General features: G+C 43.0%; 1 protein-coding gene across 1 annotated transcript in view; it reads left to right on the top strand.

The window, feature by feature from the left end:
* The first annotated feature begins 35 nt into the window (after positions 1-35).
* C2CD3 (C2 domain containing 3 centriole elongation regulator) overlaps positions 36-25,173 on the top strand; it is a 37,393-nt gene continuing 12,255 nt past the window's right edge. The window contains exons 1-27 of the mRNA XM_066340731.1: positions 36-111; positions 246-503; positions 912-1,069; positions 1,639-1,835; positions 2,543-2,760; positions 3,318-3,450; positions 4,136-4,264; positions 5,430-5,574; positions 5,972-6,120; positions 6,788-6,994; positions 7,446-7,558; positions 8,343-8,461; positions 9,457-9,579; positions 10,335-10,799; positions 11,051-11,202; positions 12,518-12,761; positions 13,478-13,661; positions 14,917-15,097; positions 16,088-16,260; positions 17,506-17,626; positions 18,813-19,081; positions 19,444-19,533; positions 20,548-21,168; positions 21,951-22,259; positions 23,375-23,513; positions 24,200-24,264; positions 24,933-25,138. Of these exons, the coding sequence (XP_066196828.1) occupies positions 36-111; positions 246-503; positions 912-1,069; positions 1,639-1,835; positions 2,543-2,760; positions 3,318-3,450; positions 4,136-4,264; positions 5,430-5,574; positions 5,972-6,120; positions 6,788-6,994; positions 7,446-7,558; positions 8,343-8,461; positions 9,457-9,579; positions 10,335-10,799; positions 11,051-11,202; positions 12,518-12,761; positions 13,478-13,661; positions 14,917-15,097; positions 16,088-16,260; positions 17,506-17,626; positions 18,813-19,081; positions 19,444-19,533; positions 20,548-21,168; positions 21,951-22,259; positions 23,375-23,513; positions 24,200-24,264; positions 24,933-25,138 (5,244 nt within the window). The remainder of the gene's footprint in view (positions 112-245; positions 504-911; positions 1,070-1,638; positions 1,836-2,542; positions 2,761-3,317; positions 3,451-4,135; positions 4,265-5,429; positions 5,575-5,971; positions 6,121-6,787; positions 6,995-7,445; positions 7,559-8,342; positions 8,462-9,456; positions 9,580-10,334; positions 10,800-11,050; positions 11,203-12,517; positions 12,762-13,477; positions 13,662-14,916; positions 15,098-16,087; positions 16,261-17,505; positions 17,627-18,812; positions 19,082-19,443; positions 19,534-20,547; positions 21,169-21,950; positions 22,260-23,374; positions 23,514-24,199; positions 24,265-24,932; positions 25,139-25,173) is intronic.

The following is a 25,173-nucleotide window of genomic DNA, read 5'->3' as shown; positions in this document are numbered from 1 at the left end:
GTCCGTGCCCCGGCTGTGCCCAGCGCGCGCGGGGCATGACGGGAGGTGTAGTCCCCCGCCGCGGCGGCGGTTGCCGGGCGGGAGGCGCGGGCGGGATGCGGCGGCGGGGAGGTGCGGAGAGGGTCTGAGGCGGAGCGGGCGCTTGAGGGGATACAGCGGGGATAGAAGCGCGTCGCGGTGGGACGGGAAGCGGGCACGGGTGCCCGGGGTGATGTACGGGCCGCTGACGCCGCCTGTCTCCGCAGGTTCTGCCGACCCCGCCGCCGCCACCAGCCTCCCGCCGCTGGTGCAGGGCCCGGCGCGCTGCTTCCTGCGCTGCACCGTGTCCCGCGTGCTGTGGGCGGCCCCGCAGCCGCCCGCCGTGGTGCGCCTGCGGTGGTGGGGGGAGACCTCCGGCGGCACCGTGTTCCAGCCCGCCGCCCGGGCCGGGCAGCCCGCGGGGAGAACCAGCGTCCGCTTCGCCGTGCGCTGCGGGCCCCGGCAGCTGGCCGCTTACCTGGCAGGTAGAGACGCTTCGGCCCGGAGACCCCCAGGGCCGCGCGCTTTGCTCGGGCTGGGAGCCCAGGGCGTAGTGTCCGGGTGTGCCAGGGGAGGGTGGGCGTCGGGAGAAACTTCTTCACGGGAAGGGCGGGCAGGCTTTGGGAATGGGCTGCCCAGTGGGGCACGGTCTAGCAGTGGTAAGCCATTTCCCTTTGTCCTGTTATAAGGGTTCCTTTTCTGGTAATCTTATACTTACTTATGATAATTTATGACCAGTAATAATGTCTGTATTGATCCTTCTTTACCTGCTGCCTCATTCCCGTAATTTGCTTGTACAACATAGTGTTAATCGCTAGCGTTTCTGTCAATGTAGCCAAAAAGTGTGAATAGTGACCATGAGATTGAGCTGAAGATGTTCCTGGTTTTTGCAGATATGGGTGTTCTTGTGCTGGAGGTTCTGACCAAACTTGACCATCTCCCCCTTGGCAGAGCACAGATCACTAAACTGTCCCAGCTCTCTCCCAGCCATCCCATCAAAGGGTCTTTTGCTGTGATGTCACCAACATCGGATAAACTTGGAGAGCTGCAGGTAGTCTTGATGTCTTTGCTCATTATTATAAATTATGTCACTGTGTGTCCCTATGTAATCAGGTGCAGGATCAGGCTGTACATGGCACACTGCAGGCCTGCTCTCTGTCCCAGGCATTTCTGAGCTAAGGTAACAAATGAAAAAACAAATACTAGTGATGGTGACTTAATTTTGTTTAGAGGGATGTGGGGTAGTTGAGCTTAATGAGGAATGTGTGGTCATCTCTACACTGAGAGTGAGTGTTAACAGTGGGTTTAAAAGTGGATATTTGGTTCTTACACTTCACTGGGCTAGAATAATGGAAGATTTTGACATCTGGCATTAAGGAAGTTGTCTTGCAGCCCTGGCTCTGGAAAATTGATTATTAAGTATAGTTGACTGGGATTTGAAAATATGGAATGAGAAACGAGTAGTTGTAATAATGTATTACAGCTGGATAATGTTAATATTACTTTATGTAGAAAAGCAACAGTTTTCAGTTGCACAACAAGTAAAGTTGAATGCATTATTTACTGCACTTTAATTAAGGAAAGGACAAAATAATATTTTCACATCTTGTTCTCTTTCAGGTCTCACTGGTTCTAGAACCTCTGCCTGAACTGTATGGCACCAGCAGCTCTGTGCCTACCACAGAAGCAAGTTTAGATGCTGCTGCTGCTCAGGGAAGCAACAAGCCCCAGATTCCTGCTCCATCCCAGCAGCCCAGGCACACACGAGTGGCTGTCGAACAGGAGTCTGTTGACAACAGCAAAGCCACAACTCTTAGGTGCCTTCTTTTTTTCCTCGTGTCAAAATTGTGGTTTGTTTTGGAGTTCACATAGAATTTTTAAGTAGTGGCAGTACACTTGTGAGTTATGGGATGCTTAAGCTTTTCAAACATATATTCTATACAAAATCCAGAATGTTGAGGACTTCTGAGGACTTTCTTGTCATGATAGAAATTTGTGTCTTACATTGACTTAGTTCAAGTCATACAAATTCACAAATTTCTATGCCTCAAATCATGAATCACAGAGTAATTTGGGTTGGAAGGAATCTTAAGTTCATCTCATTTTAGCCCTGCTGCCAGAACACCTTCCACTATCCCAGGTTGCTCCAAGCCCCATCCAACCTGGCCTTGGACATTTCCAGGGATGAGCCAGCCACAGCTTCTCTGGACTCTTCACAGAGTCTCACCATGCTCCAGCAAACAAGTTTCTCCTGATAGCTAATCTAAACCTACCCTCTGACAGTGGGAATCTGTTCTCCCTTGTCCTGTTACAAAAGACCTTTTGAAAAGCTTTTTTTAAAAAATCTTTTAGTTGCAGCTTGGGTCAGTCTCTCTGATAATCTCAGTTGCAGGTGAGGAGTCATTAAAATAACATGGTCATGTTTCCTTTTGGAGCATGTCCTGAGGGGATAATTTATGGAGTTCTGAATCCTTTTACCCACCCACTTGAGTTGTTATTGAAATAATGTTTCATTTTTCACCAGAGAAAAGGAGCATTTGCTCTACCAAGAGAACTCTGAAAACATGGAGGACGCCTTTTCGGCTTCTCATCACCGTGTGATTTTACCCGATGAACATTGGAAAGTGAATCCCTCAAACCAGCCCCTGTCCTTTCCCACCAGCACCGACCCTGAAGCGTTTCCCAGAAGGAACACACGGGTGCTTTCCATGCACAACCCACCTACAAAAGACCTGCTCTCAGGTTTGTGTGCTTCATCTTTTAGATTTCACTACAAACAACTCTTGGTGATATTTCGTGTGCCTGTCTGGAGATGAGAGTTTTTGATGGGAAAGAGAGACTTCAGACCCTCTTGCTGCCTTATACCAAAAAGGCCTTCACTTAAAAACCACTGTTGCCTGGGCTGGATTGAAATAAGCATTGGAGTAGGGCACTTTTCCAGATGTGCTCTCTTTTGAGTTTCATATTTACAGATAAGAACAAAAATTAGACAAACTACTCTTCCCTAAATTTGTCCTTTTTCTATATCCTAATGATGTGCTTCCAATAACTGACTGGGTGTGTGCAGACAGGTTCCTTGTACAGCTGAGTGGGAGACTGATGGAGGATCACTCTCCCTCACTCCCAGCTGAGCAGCTTTTGGGTGTATAAAACATATTTAATCCCTAGCTTGTCAAGATCTCTTTTTAACAGCAGAAAACAGAACTTTCTTGTCTGTAGCTGACACATTTATTGTGTCTACACATTGCTTTTAAATTGTATTTGAATACTGAAATGTAATCCTTCTGCTTATTTCCCAGCTCTCTTGGATCAAGGCAGTAAACTCCGTGATGCCATGATTGTTTCTGCAATGAAGTCCAGCCCAGACATGGAGATTGAACTGAACAAAATGTCTCATTTTATAGAGAGAGATGACTTTAAAGCACCAGCAAAGTGAGTTTGGATTTGGGAAGTGAGATAGAAGCTCTAAACTGTAGAGTTTGAGGCTTTATCCAGGAAACTGTAGATAATGAGATTCATAGGATGTGTTTTAGGATTCATTTAGGGTGAAAGCAGCACATCATTCAAATGGGAAGTTAATTTTTACCTGTGAATAAATGCCTAAATTTTGTGAATTCATTTTATTCTTCATGTAGTAAGCCTTGATTTAGGTAATTGATTTTTAATTTCATTTCTTCATATATTTGTATTAAGTTCAGTGTTATTTGACAAGGAAATATTAAATGTTAGTATGGAATAAGAGGAGTGCAAGAAAGTGAAATGGCACTGCATCACAAAAAGCAGCTTTTCAGAGAAGTGTAAGTAATTGATGACCAAAATACGTGGTTTTTTTCTTAGGAGAGAAGAAACTTAGATTTCTTGGTTTACCTCTGGAAAAATATTGCCTGTTGTTGTGTGATAACCAGAAAGCAATGTCATTGTCTTTGATGGCCAGTGATGCTATTGCAAACTCAATTTCAATTATTTGTTCACAAACTATTTGTATTTGTGTAAAAGTAGATTATTTTGAACTTCCCAGAAAAAAATGATAGACCAATTAATGGATTAATTTTGAGTGTGCCTTAGTGTCTTATTTTTTCCTTTTACTGCTGTCTGTGCTTCCGTCGCCATTACCCAGGAGCCCAAAATGCTTGAAGTCCAGTTTTGTGCCCACTCCTGAAGATCCCCATCACTTTGGATCTGAAGTTTTAGGTCAGCAATTTGACCGAAACTCTGAAGAAAGAGCAATCCAGTTACTGTTGGGCAGGTGAGTGTGAAGCACTGCAAGAGGCTTCTGCAAGATTGTTCTTACCTGACCATTTTGAAAAATGTCTCTTGACTCTTCAAGTTGTCCACATTTTTGTTAATGTTGCCCATGAATCATGAGGAGGTGATAGAGTTGTTTTGTAGCTCAGCTTTAGTGGGTGACAATGTGGATAGCTCCAAGTCACTTGGTGTGAAAGCGATTTCAGAAAGATTAACCACCATCTTTGATAAAATTAAGTTATTTAATAGTTGTAACTGTTGTGGCCTAAAATATTACATAAAGTAAGTACATAAAACAAATACTATGTTTCTTTGAAGAGGAAACAGTCTGTAAATTAAAATTAATGAGAAACAATAGCTGTTTTTAATCTTTCTCCAGATATTAAATGGATCTTTTCCTCTCATTTTGCATAGCAGAAGCATAAATTATGCTTTCCATTGTGTCCACATCTGCACCCTGAACATGCAGCTTCTGGGTCAGATATGGTTCAGAATTTCAGTTCATGTCTCTTCTTGTGCATTTATTCTTTTACTGTGGTTTATCAGTGGATAACACTGTAGTGTTGCAGATCATAAAATGATTTTAAACTCATAGCACAGAGGGAACCCTTAAACCAAGCTAACCCCAGCATGTATCCAAAGATACTTGTAATTTCACCTACTCAGATATACCTTGGGGTATTTTTTTAATCAAACTAAACTGTCCTTAAGTATTTCTGGTATCTTCAAGCATTACAGAAGTTAAAAAGTAGTGAAAGCTAAAAATTAAAGGTAGATATTCATAGGTATATTTTATGGTGAAAGTGATCAAGGGCTGGAGTCAATTGCCCCAAGAGGTTGTGGAATCTGCAGCTTTCAAGACACCCAAAATCCAACTGGACAAAGTTTTATCTGTGTCCCTTCCCTCTGAGCAGGGGTAGGACTGAGTGACCTCCAGAGAGGTGTTCTAACCCAAGCTGTCCTGCACTTGGCAGGAAACTGCTTTCCTGTTGGGGCAGGGATGTTATCCCAAGGGAACCCTTCCAGCCATGCTATTTGAGCACAGCTCTGTCTGCAGCCAGTAGAGCCCAAATCCAGGATAAAACAGGCAATATTGTCCACAAGCCTTAGGGACTGAGTGCTGAACTTGGAACACTAGGGTGGCTTTCTCTCTCTTGTATCCATAGTGCTGATTTCTCTCCGGGGCAGTTTTGGGATCGAACAGGCTCCCTGTGGGATTCTCTCTCCCTTGGCAGTGAGGTGTATGACAGTGAACTCGGGGATCCCCATTACGACCAGAGTCTGCTGGAGAGGCTTTTTTACACAGCTCCTGTAAGTGGAGATCTAAAAGAAAATGTGCTTTCCCTGATGTGCAGAAAAACTCAAGTTTTCATGATCAAAAAAACTTCAGATTTCAGTATTTTAAAGCTGAATAAGCATTAAGTATCACACAAAAGCCTGTGAGTACATGCGTACGTTGCTTAAAATTAATATTAGTATAAGAATATTGTTAAGACTACAAAGTCAGGCATTGAGTTTGGAAATTGCTGGGATTGAGGCTGTCCAGTAAGACTTTCTGTTTTTTAAATTTCTGCAATTTCAATACCATTTAAATTGTTTCAAATGATGCAATGCACAAGTTGTTTTCCATTCATGTATTGTGACCATTATGGAACTCTCTGTACAATGATAATCAATTTCTTATTTACGTGCATTATTTCTGCTTCAGAAATCTGATTCCAGTTTGAGTGATTTCCTCAGTGATGATGATGTTAAATCCTCAAAAAAGGCATCCAAGACAGAAACTCTCAAAGACCCAGTGAATCTACAGAAGGATTTTCATGCCTTTGATAAGGATGTGACAAAAACTAAACACAGGTAGTTACATCATTGACTTCTGTTCTGACCTCATCTAAACTGTATTCCTTTATTTTCATGATGGAACCAATAAAAGTGTCCCTAAAGACCCAGTTATCAAGCCTATCTTGTACAATGCAGTTAGTGTAAAGGTTTTGTGACTTTTTTTTTCCTAATTCAGCTCCAAACAATTATTCCTGATTTTTTTTTTCCTGACTAACACTGCTGTTTTTACATCAGGTAAAATTTATATCCCCAGAGGAGCAACAGAAAATAATTTGCAATTCAAGTCTTGCAAATTACACAAATGTAATGAGATTTAAAATTATGGCAAAAATCCTGTTGCTGTTCCTCTGCAGCAGTGACTCGTCCTTGTGTATAACTGTATCACATCCCTGCTTTTGTGCATGGTATTAAATGAAGCTGTTCTTTTTGAAGAGTTAGGATAAGATTTTTTCAGAGCAACAGAGTGCAACATGCACTTTTTGGATTGTTTTTTTTTTCAGTTATGGACTCTAGATATTGTAAGATTTTTGTTACAGAGAATTACAGAGACCAAATTTGTTGTAAAAATACCTTTAAAAATGTATATTTTAGTGAACTTGAGCAGTTTTTAAGTAACATCCCGCCAAGCTAGGTCATGTCAAGAATGTTTCTGCTGTCCTGAACCTCAGTTTTGTCTCTCCAGCTGCTCTCCCACTGCTCCTCCAGAAGACCACAGAGAAATGGCTCTTCTCAGATCCTTGAGTGCAGACAGGTTGGCATTGCTGCAGCAAATACACCTGGCCAGAGTCATGATTGAAAGCTTGAAAATCCCTCCTGAGAGCATCCAGATCTCCCCAAGGAGGAAAGGTTTACTGGGGAAACCTCCACGGCCTATGTCTGTTCATAAGTGGTAAGGGGGATTGTTCCTTCCTAGTTTGTTTACTGTGTCTTCAGGGAGATTTCCCTGAGGTCTCTTGTGTACTCCAGCTTCCCCAAGCTCTCTGGGCTTCTGAGGTCTTGCTCTTCCTCTTCTCCTCTCAGGAAATTGTATCCCAGAGATGTGACTAATTTATCGTGATGTGGGCTCACTTCAGGCTGTGCCTTTGCCAGGGTTTTGGGGAGGTACAGATGTACTTTGTGCCTGGCAGTACACTGAAAACAAAATGGAGTTTACTGGAGGAGAATCTGGCATACATATAATCAATGGAAGGAATTCACAGAATAGATGTTTCAATTATCCTAAAAAAAATTAATGTGTTACAGTAAACTGTGAATCTAGAACTTGCCTGCTGTGTTCAGTTTCATGACTCACGTCAGATTCTTGATGGATTATGGTCACCCTTGCACTTTTTTATTCACAGTACCTTCTTTGTGGAGTACCACTTTCCTGTGAGAGCCTCCAAGGATGATAAAGGACAGGTCTCCATAACAAAGGAAACAATTCGAGTAGCTTCAAGTAAAATCACAGATGGTGGTAAGAGCATAATTTTTTCCCCCTTAGATTTAATTTTGTTCCATCTCTTACAAATTACTTCGTTGGGGTTTCTACATGTTTCCTTGGCTGCCTGAAAATCACGATATGATTAGTGGCACCTCTGCCCACAGAGTTGCCATGCTGCAGGTGAGGGCATGATCCTCTCAGGGAGAAGGAAGCCAAGTGATTTTTTTAAATTAATTTTTTCTTCTGAGAAGTATTCATGCTGGAAATTTCCTTGTGTGTAACCTGCATTTTTGTCATCACGAGAATACTTCCTTATCCCTTGTGAACACTATCATTGTATTTCTTGAACTCTTTTCCAAACTGAATGCCAGTGATTCTATCTCTGCCTGCAGAGATACTCCTGTTCTCCTGAAGCTGTGATTTTTCTTGCAGCTCAGCTTTGACTCTCTCAAGAACCATCTTGAACTCTATTAGTTAAAAGAGGCAGGGATGTCCCACTGAAGAAGGGCATGTTAGAATGGCAGAGAGTTGGTGTCACTTGAAGTCTTTAAATACTGTTACAATGTTGGTTTATATTTATGCATTTAATAATTTGTTAATTATATTTATTATTTATGAATTAATCATCTTTCTTTTGTCTTCCTGCTGGCCTCCTGCTATTTGCTGGCATTCAAAAATGAAAACCAGTTTACTTGGGCCTTGGTGTTAATAAATAATGCAGAATTAAATGATTGTGTGTTTAATGGAGCGCTCTCCAGGGGCAGGTTCGTTTATATCAAGTAATTTTGGATATTTGTTGCTCCTCTCTTCCTTCCAGTGGTGAAATTCCAGCAGCAGTCTGTGTTCCCTGTGTGGTTTGGAGGAGCGATGATTGAGCACTGGTGGGGCTCTGACCTGGCTTTTAAAATCTACATGAGGAAAAGCACACAGAAAAAGGTACTTACTAGCAAATGTTCCTTCTTTGTGTATTGAGAAGCAAAGAAATTCTTTGCATTTCCATTTCCCAGCAGACACTCAGTGCAGACAATCAGATATTAGGAGGGGAAATGATATTACATGTAAATAGTTGAACTGATTGCTGTTCAGTCTTAACAGAATATTCTGAGGGACTCACAGGATCACTGAGTCCAGCTCCTGGCCCTGCACAGACACCCCAACAATCCCACCCTGTGCATCCCTTAGAGCAGTGTCCAAATGCTCCTGGAGCTCTGGCAGCCTCAGGGCCCTGCTCATTCGCTGTTTCAGGCTTGTCACTCCTGTTACTCCATTAAAGGATTTTCTGAGTTTGAGACTGGCAAGTAAAAAAAATTGTCCTTCCCTCATCTTTAAGACTGATCTCTTGCTGTTTAAGCACATTGGATCAATTACAAACATTACCCCTCAATGAGAACACAGCTCCTTTAGCAATATAGAATGAGTTCATGTGGATACAGTTTGTATCTTTACCCTGCCCAGTGTAAGGGGAGTAATGTGAGCTGTGAAAAACAGCTGTAACTTGTGCATTTTGGGGGGGAAAAGGTATATTTGATCTGATGAGATTATTTGCATAACCATGTACCTGTGATGAAGATGGTGAGAGGGGTTAACTCAGCCTCTGTTATTCTAATCAACACCAGGGGTACCTGCTTTTTGTTTAATGGAGGAGTAAATTGCATCTTTCAGTATGGAAATTTTGCTTATTTACTGGTATTTAGGTTATTCAATTTTTGCATTAATCTGGAATTGTTTACAGTAGGTTCTGGGAAAATTTGTCTTACTGTTGTTCTAGTGGGACTTGAAATTGGAAGTAAAGGAGATTTCCCCAATCCCTGTTGGTACAACTGATGATGGGAGTGGGAGGCTGCTCATGGCATCCAGGAAAGCTTTTATTTCACAAAAGTTCTTTAAATCTGATAGAAATCTTGCAAAATTAATTATTTTCCTACTCTCAGCCTGTGGCCGTTGGCTCAGCAGCGCTTCAGCTCCACAGGGTGATTGAGGCTGAGCTGCTCAGTGTCAGCTGGGAAATACCTGTGGAAAAAGAGGGAGATCACACACAAGTTGGGCCACTAAAGGTATGTGTTTTACCATCTCGAGCTTGAATTGTTACTAATTTTGGCTGCACACTCTTATTTTTAACTCCTCTTTTCTCTCTTTGTTTCAATTTACCAGGTCTCAGGTACAAAGGTTTGCAAGACCAATATAAAATAACATGAATCCTTTTCTATTCCTTACTTAGGCTTTTGGAGAAATATTTTGAAACTCCTGCATGTCTAGGAATGTTGTCAGTAAGCTGGGACTTGAATACAGAAACCACTCTACAGCCAAATTTTGAGTGGCACATATTCAGGGCTTGGAGCTTTGGCTTCTTCTTCGGGTGTAACATGAGCTGAGGTCTCTCCTGCCATGGTGTTCCTTGTCCTTGTCACTTCAGGAATTATCTTCTCCAGCCAAAGTTTCTACCAGTTCTCTCAGCTTCTGACTGAAAAGCATTAATAGTTTGAGAGATTTGACAGTTCTGAGGATGAACAGCTCTCTGTATTAGCAGGTGAAGGGTTAAGGATGGGGTGAGCTTTAAGGTCCCTTCCAACCCAGATTATTCCATGATTCATCTCTAATTGGGTGGGTTTGCACGCAATTGTTTGCACAACTGGACTTTAATTAATAAAGCCACATGTAGTTTATTTTACAGCAACAGCTGTAGCTTGCAACCAACATAATGCCTTAGGATGAACTCTTGAGCAAAAGGTGTGACATGATTTCCTGAGTTTCTGTTGCATCCCTTGTTTCTAGATGAGGCACATCTGGCCAGCTCTGCTTTGCCTTGCAGGTGTCCCTGCGGCTTGCAGCCAACAACAGAGACTTGGCCTGCACCCCTGCCAGGTCAGCCACAGCTGGGCACCCAGCCCCAGCTCACGCCGTGAGAGGTGCCCAGCTGAAACTGCAGGGGCCCAGCAGGACAGGTGTGGATGCAGAAATCCCTCTGAGCTCCAGGAGGAGCCCTGCAGCCTCCCAGGAGCCAGGAGTGGGCAGCAGGGACATCGTGCAGCCGCCGTGCGCTGTGCCTGCCTCTACAGCACAAGGGGTGGTGACACACGTCAGCCCAGCTGAGGAAGAGGGGCTCTTGCTGCACGTGCTCTTGATGGTGCCTGAGGGAAAGGATTTCATTGCTGAAGGCTGTGGGCTCCCCAGTTCTTGCAATGTGTATTTAAACTGCAAACTCTTCAGCACTGAGGAGGCAACGAGATCCGCAGTCATCTGGGGCACAACACAGCCTGCCTTTAATTTTTCTCAGGCAAGTTCTCCATTTTTCTCTGATGGAAGTGTGGTATTCCCCACTGACAGATACATTTCATAGTTAAGTTACTTTTATATATGTAGGAATATCTCTGCTTGGTGCTGTTGAGTGGCCATTTGATTTTTAACTTCTGTCTCTAAAAAGCAAAATTCTGTAGACAGGGATAAAGTAAACTTACCAGAACGCTCTGTACTTAGCCAATACTTTCCAGTATATTTTGTGTACTAATTCTGCGTTAAACTTTTCAGGTGATGCCTTTTTCAGTGACTTCCAAACACTTGGAGCGGCTGAAGAACAATGTAATGATTATTGAAGCATGGAACAAGCTGGGAAGCCCTGGCTGTGACAGACTGCTGGGATTAGTGAAACTCCCTCTGCATCAGTTTTACATCTCATTCAAGTAAAGTTGGTTTTTTCCCCTGTTTTTATTAGGTTGGGAAATATCCTAACTGGAGCTTAGAAAAAGGAGTCAGTGATGGTGTTTGGGGGTTGTGTGGGAGGGTCCTTAGTTGCACTTCATAGCAAAAGGCATTTTTGCCCTGCCAAGCTTCCTTATAGTCCTTCCCTGCAGTGAGCAGGGTGTAAGTTACACTGTTCTTGTGCAGAAGTACAGATAGAGTGTGAGAAATAAAGTCACTGTGCTGCATCACAGTTGGTGCCTGCTTAACTTGTGGTCCTGTGATTGAATAAAACTAGAAGAAATCAAAGTGACTACACAGGAGAGTGAAGTGTGGCTTTCCATCAGTAGTTTTCCAGGATTGTGACTGATTTGGTTTGCCCCTAATTATGCTCTGCAGAAATTCCATAGGGATGCTGTTGGTTTGCACAGCCCGGGTGTCAAAAAGTCTCCAAAACCTTCATATGTTAATGGTGTTCTTACCTGATGGGATTCTCCAGAGTTCTTTGTTCCTTTTGAATTTAATCTATTGGCTTCTTGTTCAGAGTAATATACCTGCTTAGAACAGTTTAAATGGCTGGAAATACTGGACAGAAGAGATTCTTCCTAATGCAAAGGATTTATTCCTTTTATTTTGGTCAGACCTAGTGACTTGTGGAAATCAGGTATTGCTGGAGCTGACTGGCCACTACTTTGTTAGTTATTACTGTGTCATTTGTATAATTTTTTAGTAAGCCAATGTTGTTTATTTGTGAATATCTTTGAATCCCAGGATGATTTGGCTTGGGAGGCACCTTAAAGCCCATCCAGTGCCAAGCCCTGCTGTGGGCAGGGGCACCTTCCACCCAACCAAGTTGCTCCAAGCCCCATCCAACCTGGCCTCGCGTCACTTCAGTGTAGGATTGGAGATTTTTACATCTTTCTGGGAGGCTGTCACTGCTCATTCTTTTCTTCCATCCCCAAAGGCACATAAGTACCTCATGAAAGTCTAATATGACTACAGGATGTTAATGGGAGTCTTGTTCCCATTCATACCTTCGTTCACAGATCTCTAGGCTGGCTCATAGCTAAGGTGCTAGGTTTTGGGAAATTGTCCTTTGTCATGACTGAAAATAACTTCTTGCACCCAGCAGCTCCTGGATCTCTGCTGAGTGAAGGCTGGATGTAAGTGAGACAAATTTCAGAGGAATGGAGATAGGTTGGTTTTAATCAGCATCGAAAATCCCATCTAAAATTAGTTCTGTGTGATCCTGCTCCTACTCAGATGGCTCACGCTCATGCTGGGGCTTTGTGTGTTTGTTTTGGGTTTGTGCTGTAGGGATCCCAAGGTTTCCCACCTGCTGCTGCAGGCTCAGTACCCCGTGGTGGCCGTGGATGGCCACATGCCCGTGGTCGATGTTTTCACCGGCAGCAGGAGCGGCAGCCTCAGAGTCATCCTGGCAATGGGATCAGCTGATCAAATTGTGGCACTGCAGAGGCTCAAAACTGAGGAAGGGATGGTACCTCCAGTCGCACAACGTCCTCCCCACTCTCTGGACCATCCACCCGCAAACCCCACAATGGTATTTATTTATTTATTATTAATTTTTTTATTATTTATTGTTCAGTAAATCTCCATTCTCGCTGTTACTGATGTGTGAAAAGGGTTTTACCAGTGGGTTCAGTAACAGATAAATGATCCCCAATCTCTTCTAGAGGCTGCAGCCAAATTTGTTATATTCTACAAATTGTACACAAAATTATATTGTTTATACTCTTTTTTTTACCAGCTTGCTCTCACCAGTCTAAACATTATTGCTCTTTTTATTGCCTTGCATATCCACTGCTTTTATCTTCACAAGTCCTGTAAAAACAAAAACAAAAAACCAGCAAAATTATAGAAAATCTGAATTCTCATGAATTCTTACAGCCTTATTGTGGAGGTTTTGCCACTACCTTGGAGTTGGATAGATAGCAACTTTTATGCTTTTTCTGTGCAGGGAAAAAAAAAATTCTTTTAGGGTTTCTCTGAACTTTAGGAGGAAAATGGCAGATAATTTCTGCCCCCATTCAGGCTTCTTAGATCCTTATCACATGTAATTGTTTAGGTTGGAAAAGACTGTATGCTCATTGAATCCAACCACTAACCCAGCCCTGCCAAGTCCACCATTAGACCATGTCCCCAAATGTTACATCCACATGGCTTTTATATACCTCCAAGGATGACTCAGCCACTTTCCTGGGCAGTTTGTTGAAATGTTCCTGGTTTCCTCAAGTTATCCTTCCGTTTTTTTGTTAGCAGTTGGACCCAAAAGGGGAAGACCTGATGGAGCATGTGTTTGAGATTCATGTGGAGAGTGTGAAGGGACTCACTCCCTTACAGTCCACAGTCTGGGGAGAGGCTGACTGCTACATCCAGTACTATTTCCCAGTTCAGGAGGCTGACTGTGCTGCACTGCAAGGACCTGGATTGCATGAGGATGGTAAGTTTGTTTTATAATTTTCCCTTATTTTGAGTGTTGCTTTAATTAAATGCTACTTAGTCGTGTTCTCTCTGCCTAAGTAAGAGGGGGCACGATTTTCTGAGCTTTCATGCAGCCAGTGCATGTTTTCTTGGAAAAATTGGACTTGGGAATCTCTTCACATGGTACGTTTTGTTAAAGGTGCTGGAGGGCTGTGCCAGCTGATCCCACAAAGATGCAGGAATAGGTCCACAGGGAATAGTGAGATTGTACACAGTGAAGTTCAGCAAAGCCTTTACATGCACAAGCCTTTCAGGGTGCTCATTTTGCTCTCCACAACTCTCTGACAGGAGGGTGCAGCAGGTGGGGATCCTGCTCCCAGGCAACAAGGGACAGGACAAGAGGAAATGGCTCCAAGCCATGCTAGGGGGAGATGTAAGTTGAATATTAGGGAAAATGTCTTCATCAACAGTGTTATCAAGCCCTGGCAATGGTGGAGTCACCATCCCTGGAATGTTCAAAAAGTGTTTGGATATGGCACTTGGGTACATGATTTACTGGTGGCCTTGGCAGAACAGGATTAACATTTGGATTTGATGATCTTAGAGGGCTTTTCCAACCTTAACAATTTTGTGATTTTCATGGATACACCAACAGAAGAATTGCTTGGTTTAGATCACTAGAATTAATATAGAGTGGTTTATGTGTGAAGGGACTTTAAAGCACATCCATTCTCACCCCCTTCCAGAAGGAGAGACACCTTCCTCTCCCCCAGGGTTCTCCAAGCCCCATCCAGCCTGGCCTTGGACACTTCAGGGATCCAGGGGCAGCCAGCTTCTCTGGGCACCCTGTGCCAGGGGTTCACCACTTCATGGGAAAGAACTACTTTCCAATATCCAATCTAAACCCACCATTTTTCAGACTATAAAAGAATATTTAAATAATCCTAACTGTAGAAAAGAACATAGTGTTGAGTACTTTGCATCACTAACGTATTCCCACTGAAAAATGACAGTCAGCAAAATGGTTCATAGCAAGTCCTGTGGGATTTCTGTCCTGCCTTTTTAGCAGTAGTTCCCAGCCTGTGGCTCCCAGGGTCATGGGGCTGCATGGATTGCTTGTAAAAGCTTTGTGAAATGAAGCTCAGAAGAGCAAGCCTTGTCTCAGGAGGATTTCACTGCCTGTCCGTCGGTCCTACCTCCTGAAGGGCTGCAAGCAGAAAAAGGTTGAAAGCTGCAATTGTAACTATTTTTAACCAGCTCTGCTTGACTTCTAGGCATCACATTAAAGCCATTTAGAACAGCTCCCACTTTGTGTGTCCCTGATCCCATCTTTAATGATGAACGTCATCATTCCCTGTTGGTTCCTGCTGATGTCCCAGTCCAGAGGCTCCTGGTCAGTGCATTTATGGCACCAGGAGCAGCAGGAGGAGGAATCCAGTTTGAAGTCTGGTGCAGGTACAGAACAACATCCTATTCTTTGTAGATAGCAATGCAGGTTAGAGATGGAGCTGATCTTGAAAGATCTCCAGCTCTGGGATGGATATTCCGTAATACTATTTAATTATAGCTTAAAAAACTGGTGAGCTCATCAACGTTTGGTGGTGAGTGTCTGCACTTAGAACCTGTGAGCCTTTTTCCCCACCAAGAGTCCTAATTACTCCTTTATATAACGTAAAAAGTGTGTTGTTAGTTCGCTTTCTTCCATCTTTTAATCAGCATAACAATCTAAAAGTAGTGTTTAAACGCTTGACACATCTAAATTTTCCTTAATAGCACCCTGAAAGTATAATTTCATTGTGCTGGGCTTGCTTTTTTTCCCTCATACAAGTCACTGAGTACAAGAGAAATAATGTAAAGTGTTTTGTAAGTTCAAAATGCTTCCTTGGCTACTGAAGCTAGTTACTAGTAATGGGAGAGCAGAATGTAGACAAATGGCTTTAGAAAAATATAATAACCTGTACATTCAGTAGTAAGCAAGTCGGGCTTTTTAAAATTTGCAAAGTCACGTGAGAATTACTGTGCGCTGTTCATAAGATACAGTGCCAAAATTTGTTCTAGGATGAAGATGAAGCCAAGTAATGGCACTGCAAAAAGGTTTAGAGTAATTTTTTACACTCACAAACTGGTACCACAAATCTGTTCTGCAAGAGAAGTATTTTCATTTATTAACGGGAAGTGAGAGCAGAGAATATTTGGTGCCAGATCCTTCTCTTGTTTTTCCTTGGGATGCCAATTTTTAGTGGAGTTCCTGCTAGTTGACTTGTTTGGGCTAGTACAAATATATATTAGTAGCATAATCTTCTTAAGCACTTAATGATTCTTTTCTTCAGTGGAAATATATTTACTTGAGTTTCTCCCTTAGCTGAGGAATCTAATTAGGCTTCGAAGACACTCAAGATAAAGTTGTGAGAGAAATGTTGATGCTGTTTTTTTGTGTCCTACCAGGTATTATTACCCAAATGTCAGAGACCAGCTGGTTGCCAAAGGCGCCTTGCCTTTGTCACGGCTCTGTGCCATGGTGACTCTGCAGCATCGTGAGGAAATAGGGATACAAACATTTAATCTTCCCTTGGTCCCCCGGACTGATTCCTCAGAGGAATTTCATCTGCGGTCTTCAGGTGAGGAAGGCATGCAGGCTCTCACTTCATGTGGTAAAACCAGGCTCAGTTGGGGAAACCTCTGACCAGCACAACAGTGTTTGATGGTGTGTTAGCAAAGGACAAAGGAAACAGCCTCAAGTTGTGCCAGGGAGGTTTAGGTTGGATATTAGGGAAAATTTCTTCTCCCAAAGGGTTGGCACAGTTCCCCCAGTCCTGCCACAGGCTGCCCCGGCCATGGTGGAATTGCCATCCCTGGCAGGATTTAACAGCTGTGCACTTGGGGACTTGGGAGAGTGGTGGCCTTGGCAGTGCTGCAGGAGTGGTGTGACTCCATGATTTTATGGGTCTTTTCCAGCCACATCAATTCTGATTCTGTGTAAAATTCAGTCCAACTCTGTAAAAATAAAGACTATTTGCCTCCAAATAAAAATATGGATTTGCATTGGCCACTGAAACCAACCAGGAGTGGTTTTCCTCCCAGCTTTCACTAACTCATCATAATGAGTAAAAAAAACAGTGATTAGATATGGGAAGCCCTCAAACTCTCAAAAAGTTTTCAGAAGCCCTCTCTGTTATATTTGACAGCTTCAGTGCCGATTAGCCTCAGCCTATAGTTAACCTTCCTATGTAAGGTGGGGAAGGAGGATCTGAAGAAGGACTGTGTAATGGTACATAGTGTAAGCAGAGATGTCTCTTGTGGCTCTTTCAAATAACACAAACATCAGCTCTGGGAAGGCACAAGGAACTCTGAGGTGGGGTAAAACAAGCTGGGACTAGACAGGGAGGTTGGTGTGCTTCAGCTGTTTTATAGTGGGTGACCCATGTGTAACAGCAGAACACAATAGGGCTTGTTCCAACACCTCGTGGAAGATTCGCTTGGGATGTGACAGGATGTGCTGGGTGGCCGGGGCAGTGTTTGGGATGAGGACAGGGATGTGATGGGATGTGCTGGGTGCCGGCGCAGTATTTGGGAACTCGGCCCCAGCGCTTGCTGTGCCGGCCTTTTGCCACAGGAGGGCGCCACTGGGGCGTGCTGGCGGGATGCGGTTTTCCCACTGCTCCCGTGGATCTGGCTCTAACTCCTGGCTGAAGCACAGCCTCTTGCACAGCCAAGCTCAGTGGATTAGTGGAATTACCATTTTAGAAAAATAATCATTAGCAGAGTAAGTTTTGTATTAATTGGTATAGCTAAATATTGATTGTGTTAGATGTACTTCCAAGTGGCTGACCACTTCTTTCCTTCCTTTCTTTCATTTAATCCAGGTTTGCTCGATGTGAGTGTGAGGTACCAGCGATCCATGAAAACAGCAGCAGGAATAACTGCTCAAACTGTTTCACTTTCTGTTCAAATACACAGGGCAGCTGGTTTGCAAGCAGCAGCCAGGTAAAGCCTAATTCAAAAAGGACAATTTTTCACTTCAAACAGCTTTATCTGGAGGCAGCAGGCGGAGGCATAAGATTAGAACAAATTCTTACTGGCCAATTTTCCATCTGCAAAGACCAAGATTCAAAGTGGGTTCCGCTCCAAAGTGGAAATAATTTTATAACCATCAGCAGTTATTCTGGTCCCTGAAGCTGCAGTACATGGTCCCTGAAGCTGCAGTACAGGGTGGTAGTATTCGTTCTGCAGAAGGGTGCAGATTGGAAGGGCATGTTTTCCTACACTTCCACATTTTTCTACACCAAAGACTGATATAAAAATTGGCTGATATAAGATAGTACCTATTTGGGCATTGGATTCTAGTGCTGCTGATGCTATTTAAAAGCTAGCTGAGGTTGTTTTCTTGTATTTCATTGTGAAAACCTCAATAAACTAACTAGGAAATGAAACATGTTCCTATCCACCTTAAGGCTTCTGCTCCAAGTGTGTGGTATCAGCTGGATATAGTTCCAGAATATGTGACTTTCAAGAGCTAGGAAAGGGCTAGAATAGAGGGAGTCAGTTCCACATGAGAAGGATTGCTCCTGCAGTTCCAAAGCCATGGTCTGGATCTTTCTCAGTGTTGCTGTGAGCCCCTGATCCATCTTAATTCGAGCAGACCCTGAAAGGTGAGGATCAGTGTCATACGGTACTTGGAGAAGTCAAGGGAATGGAATGACCTCAGACCCCTCATCCTTCAGGTGTATGACCTGAGTAATACCTGGGTCTGGTTTACTTGTAAATTATTCCATTTGATAATCTCATCTCCTTTTGTTGGTCAGTATTGGTCTGCAAAAATAATTTGGCTTGGCCTTTGGCTTCTTTCTGGAGCAGGTTCTTTGGGAAGTTATTCTACAGTTCAGTGTATCCTTAAAGGTGCTGAGTACTTTTTCTACCACAGATAAGAGCACAGCCACCCATGATGGACCTTGTGAGTTCCTCTCACTCTTTCATATCTATTCCTAGTATGTTCAGATGGAAAGAAAAGATCAAAGTGCTATGCAGTCAGAACCCACATACATTTCCGCATAGCACATTCACTGTCAGTCCCATCTTTTCACCTTTGTTTTAAGCATGTTGGTTCCTAGATTCCTCATATATTACATGTATTCTCTTCCTTCTTTTCTTTCTTTTGCCATGTGGAATGAAGGGCTGTGGCACAGAAGAACCCCTCTGTGCAGTACTATGCAGGGGTGGGAGTGAATGCCTACGTGTGTGTGCTCCTGTCCTTCCTGCCCCAGGCGCAGACACGCAGCACACGAGCCGTGCCCTGCTCCTTCTGCCCAGAGTTTGGGCATCACACAGAGTTCCTTTGTAATCTCATCATCCAGAAAAGCAGTGGGGAAACCTCTTCTCTGGGAGAGCTCCTGCATTCTGCCAGTATTGTTTTCTCCATCTACCATCAGAGCACCAAGTCAGGTAAGGACAACAGGTGCGATTGCAAGGATTGAATACTAGTGCAGAAGTCCTCTTAATTTTAGTATAGGAAAGAAAAACAACTTAAAGAATAACGGAATAGTTTGGGTTGGGACTTGGAAAAAACCCTCTGCAATGAGTAGGGCCATCTTGCAGCAGGTCGGGTTGCTCAGAGCCCTGTGCAGGGAACTCTGCAGTTGCTAATAGATGTAATTATCTAAATTGCCTTTGGCGGAGATGGTTCCCGTTGTGCAAAAGGTTTTTGAGACTCCCAGTAATCAACCTCTTACCAGCTGTTCTCCAGTCAATCACTTCTAAACTTTACCTACCAGTTCGGTGTATTTACAAAATTAATTCTTTTCCAGCCACTGACAAATTGGCTGATAGAGCGTCTAGAGATTATCTCCTTGGGACAGTCACAATTCCAACCAGAGACCTGCTGACGAGAAGATCAGGTAACACAGCAGTGCTATGCTGCTGGCATTCTGTGTAAATGCTAATGCAATTCCTTAAAGCTATTTTCATTAAAACATTTCATTGTTTTGGGGAGGTGTTGTTTTTGTTTGGGGGGGTGGTTTCTGGGTTTTTTTAGACCAAAGTTCTTTCAGATGTTTCCCATGTGTTCAGTAAAAATCCTGTATTAGGAAAGCTACATAAAGGTGGTTGTTTGAAAATCTGTTTTCAGGGTGTAGGATGTTTAGTAGCCAGTTGAATATTCTGGGGCTACTATGAAGAAGTTTAACTCCATGCCAGCTAAAACCGGCACCTAAAATCCACTGAATTTTATTCAGTGCTGTTTATTTCCTATATAGAAAGTCCTAAAAGTTGTCAAGTCTGTGAGTTGTACTGTTTAGTGCAGGAGCAGTGACTGCTTTTCAGACATCAAAGCTGGAAACAAGAGTCTTAGATAATTGGAAAGTAGTAGAATTAACTGGTTTTTTTTAACTATGTGGGAAATATCTCAATGCTCCTTTTGAGTCCATTCCACTTCAGAATATTCTGTGAAATTTCTGTGAAAAAATTATTCACATATTTGTCCACTAATGATCTCTTCTATCTAGCATTAGTTTGGATTATATACCTTGCAATAATGATGTTTTTATTATTGCCTTGGTTATTTCTGCTTTAATTTCAGTAAAGTTCACATTTTCTGCAGCCCAAAATTTTGGAGTTGTTTTTAGTGGGAAGAGAGTAGGCAATAAATGAGAATACATAGTTTTATAATTGGATATCCCAGGGATGTAGTTTCATTGTAAAATGAGTGTTGTTAATGAAGTGAAAATCCTTTGGGATCAGAACTACTGCTGAGGTATTCAGAAGGCAAGTAACTTGTTTTTTTGGATCAGAAATTATTTAATAAAATTACAAATGAGAAATAAACCCTTGGTCCTTCACTGATGATCAGAGAGGTGGCCATTCCTCACTGACATTTTTTGAAACCCAAGATAATGTGATCTTTTCTCCCAAAGGTATTTCAGGCTGGTACCCAGTGACCCTCTCTGAAGATCTGATGCCTCCACACTGCACAAACACCCTGCAGGCCATTGTGGGAGGGCTGGAGCTCTCTGTTGCCTTTGCCCACCAGGGTGACAGGGAACGTGTTCTGGAGGCTGCCAAGCTCTTGGGGTGGAGCAGTGAGGAGACGCAGGAGGACAGCGAGGACGAGAGCTGGGATTGGGAGCAGAATGCTGGCCCCGTGGCTGTGACCATCTCCACTCCAAAGGTGTGGCTGCCACTCCACTGTGTGCTGCTCACAGGCCAGACACACCTGCACAAAAGCACCTACTGCTACCTCAGGTACAAACTTTACAACCAGGAGGCCACCTGGACCTGGCTCAAGCGGCCAAAACTGAGTGACGATGCGGAGAACGTCACAGTGACCTTCAGGAAACCCAGCAAGGTGACTTTCAGAAGGAGCCAGGGACTGCTGTGGTTCTTCAGAGAGGAGAAATTAGAAATCCAGGTGTGGTGGGCATATGGCAAGGAAAGCGAAGTGGAAAGACCACTTGATACAGATCGTCTGATTGGATCTGCCTACATCAACCTGGCAGCGTTAGCAGAGAGATCCAGGAGAACACTGAGTGTTAGTGGTGAGTTCCTAAAACACAGGGTCACATTTCATTCCTCCTTACTGGCAATTTAATGTGGTTCCTTTTCTAGGCACATTAAACAAAATGTTCACAGCTTTGTTTTGTCCTGCACAGAATCACAGAATCCCAGGGTGTTTGGGGTTGGAATGGATCTTTGGGGATCACCCAGTCCCACCCCTTGCCCAGGCAGGGTCACCTAGAGCAGGTGACACAGGAACCTGTCCATGTGGGTTTGGGATGTCTCCAGAAAGGGAGACTCCAGGCCCTCCCTGGGCAGCTGTTCCAGGGCTCTGCCTCATCCATGGAAAGAAGTTCTTCCTCACACTGAGGTGGGGCTTGTGTTTCAGTTTATGGCTTCTGTCATCTACCTGGTACTCATCAGCCACCAGATTTGTGGACTGATTAGCTCTTCTTTTAGATACACTCAGGAAAGGGAAGAAGAGCAAGAGTTAGAACTAATTTTCATATCTTGTATTCTCCGTATATGTATATAAAATTATGCAGAGTCACTGTTCCCGGGGCTCTCAGGAAGTTTATGTGCTTTAGTCTGAGTTACTGGGGGAAAATGAAGGTGTACGCAATTTGGGGGATTGGTCGTGGTTTATAATGTTTCCAGGCTTGTACTTCTGGATGATAACTCACATAAGAATTGCACTGAATATCAAAATTTGTTCTGCTGGGCTCATGTGAGATCTCTGCAGGAGTGAACTGTACCAGCTGTTTTCCAAGCTCCTGCTTTTCCTTTGGCTCAGTTTGCTGGTCGTTTGTGAATTCTCCTGCAGGCGTTTATCCACTGTTCAGATGCAATGCTGCAGACCTGGCTGGAGCTGCTGTGCGTGTTCACGTCAGCCTTGCTTCCCCTCCTGCTGCTCTGCCCAGACTTCCTTGTGCTGAGGAATGCAGCTACAGTGAGGATGAAGGCACAGGGGAATCCCCTGGTCTGAGCCAGCAGGTCTCTGACAAGCAGAAAGTGGATATAGTAAGTTCAGGTGTCACCAATGGTGATCTCCAGGAAGAAGATGTGACGTTTCTGGAAAATACAGTTGCTGTCAATATCCTTGTGGAAAGAGCAATGCATCTAAGTTTAAAAGGTAACATCATACACACACACACCCTTTCTTTCCTTTCTTTCTTTCTTGTCTTTCTTTTTTCTTTCTTTGTTTTCTGTTTCTTTGTTTTCCTCTGAGATCTGTTCCTGCTCCAGCAAAGTGAATGGCAGGGATGGATTCTGAACTTGGCTTCATGGTGTTGCAACTCCAACAACTGTGTAAGTACAGGGAAAGCAGGAGGCTGAACTGTTCAGCCTATTTGTGTGAATAAAATCCAAAATATAAATAACATAATGTTACCTGTTAGAGAGAACAGCTGAATTCTGAAAGCAAGCATTATCTAAATAGGTAAACTCCCAAGTTAAGCATTGACTGAGTAACTAAACCCCAAGACGTCCCTGTCTCAGACTCCTGCAAATTAGCACATAATAAATTTGTAAAGCTGGCTCACTGTACTCAGCTTTTGTTCCCCTCATAACACAACTAAGAGTTAACTGCAAGCCATGATTTAAGGGTATTCTGAGATTAAAGATTCTGAGCCCTGCAGATGGATTTTATAATGATACTTGATTCTTCTGGAATTCATAGTCTTTGAAAAACTAATGGAACTTTGTTATTGCAGAGTTTTTGATGATACAAAAGAGGTTTCTTTTGAGTATTGCAGAAATATTTGAGTATTGCAGAAATATTTAAGTATTTCTGTCTTCAGCTCCTTATTTTAGGGGATTTTTAGAAGTAACTAATTGAGAGGCAGCTGATCCACTGAAACAAATACAAGCTGGTTTCAGGAAGAAATTTTATGCTTCATGATTGCTAGAGAGGTGGCCCAGCATGGAGAGTAGCTCAAGCACTGGAATAGGGTCCTCAGGACCTGGGCTTTATTCCCAGCTTTACTTCTGACTTCTTAGATGATCTTGGGCAAATGGTTTTTCTGTTTCTTTCTTGAATATTCCAGTTTCTGCTCTGTAAAAGGTTTGTGTAATATTTGCTTCCATTGTAGATATAATGTGCTGTCAGCTCCACCAGTGAAAAGGATTATATTCTAGGTGGTGGATTTCTTTGCTAGTTGTGTGGTTTTAATTGCTGAACTCCCTTTAGATTTTGTTGTTGTTGTTATTAATTTAAAAAAATCTGTATTTAATTCTGTATCATTGCAGGAAGTCCCTTGACAGAACGTGAAGTAACAGCCCCCAGTAGCTGTGTATCATTTGCTGTTGCTGGTGCAGATGCTCCGGTAACCACTCCAGTGATAGAAAATACAGACTCACCAGTCTGGGACTTCCAGCAGCAAGCAAGGTGAGAGATGGGGATTCACACAGACACTCTTCAGATCTGACAGCCAGGCCAGGTGTGAAAAGGATGTGTGATTTGGGGTTTTTTTAGCTCAGACCTGGATATCTGAGCTAAAATTAAAACAGATTAATTGACTGCTTTGAGGAACCTCAGCAGATCAAGTCATACATGGCAGTATTCAGGAACTCACCCGTGTGATCCACTCTTGTGTCTCCTCCAGTGTTTCTAATATCTGGATCCCTTTAAACAACTTAAGAACTGTTCTACATTTAACACTTCCTTTTTTTTCTTTTTTTTCTTTTTTTTTTTTTTTTTTTTTTTTTTTCCCCCAGGAATGAAATTCAAACATTACAGCTTTCAACTATAACCCCGGTGCTTTGCTATCACTGTGTTATTGAATCATGAAACAAACTGTGTTTCTGTTCCTTCACAGTTTCTTTGTCCCATCTTTTAAATATACAGGAAGAAGGAGGGGAGGACAATACTTGTTGAATAAGCAGAAGCCCAAACTTTGTAGAGATTTGTTATGCTTTGAGGCTCAGTAATTTTGGGGTTTGTTTTGTTCCTTCCCCCATGAGTACAGAAAGAAACTGATTTGTCTGGGTAGATAAAATGACATTGAAACTTCAGAAGCATTTTACTGCTTTTTCCTGCTTTGCATAAAATATTATGGGTTTTGTTCTTAACAGATTATCCAAAGAGCTTCTCTTGGATCCACAGCAAACCTTGGTCTTCAAAGTGTGGCATAAAGCAGGTAAAATTTCTAGTGCAGTATTAAGAGGAGTGTGTTTTCTGCATCCCCTCCCTTAGGTTATTTGTATTTCATGCAAGGAAAATACATTCTGTTAAGTGAATTGGGGAGTGGAATTGTAATGCCATCTTTTGCCTTGTACTAGAAGAATGCTAGAGATAAATACCTATTGATTTCCTGGTCCTTGGCATCCTCCTTTTCCCCATTAATCATCTTACAAGGTTTGGCTCATCCATATTCTATATGGTTTTATTTTGACAGTGCTTTAGAGATTGGATTTTCCTGCTGAAGGAAATTTTTAACTGCTTCCTTTATGTGCTGTTCGTTGTTGCTGCAGGTGGTGGAAGTGTGGCCAGCCAGTTGTAGCCAAACACTATTTCTTTCTTTTTACATATTGAAGTTCAGCTGTCTGATTTTTGCTTCAGAAATAAACTTCCTGTGTATCTAGAGTACTGTGTGTCCACAGTGGTTCTCCTGCCAATCCCTCTCCCTGCCCTGCAGGGGCATTTTTAGCTGAACATAACCGAGGTAATCCAAATAATATCCCCCTATTGGATGGGATTGTTCTGGACCTCGGCTCAACTTCCAAGCCACGTTTCAGGAGCTGTGTTTTAGCATTCCTGAAAGCAATTCATGTCTCTGTATACGTGCTTTGTGTCCTTCTTCCCCAGAGTCGGAGCGAGTGATAGGATTTGCATCTGTGGATCTTTCTCCTCTCCTTTCTGGCTTCCAGCTGGTGTGTGGATGGTACAACATCACCGACTTCAGCGGGCAGTGCCGGGGGCAGATCAAAGTGGCCGTGTCCCCTCTCCAGAACATCAATAGTCTCAAAGAAGAAAGGCAGGCCAGGGCACGAAGCCAGCCAGAAAGTTCTTCTGTATGTTCTTCCATTTCTTCCCCTCTCACACTTCA

The sequence above is a fragment of the Sylvia atricapilla genome, chromosome 2 (genome assembly GCF_009819655.1).
Source record: "Sylvia atricapilla isolate bSylAtr1 chromosome 2, bSylAtr1.pri, whole genome shotgun sequence".
NCBI lineage: Eukaryota > Metazoa > Chordata > Aves > Passeriformes > Sylviidae > Sylvia > Sylvia atricapilla.
This window is presented reverse-complemented; position numbering and strand designations above follow the sequence as displayed.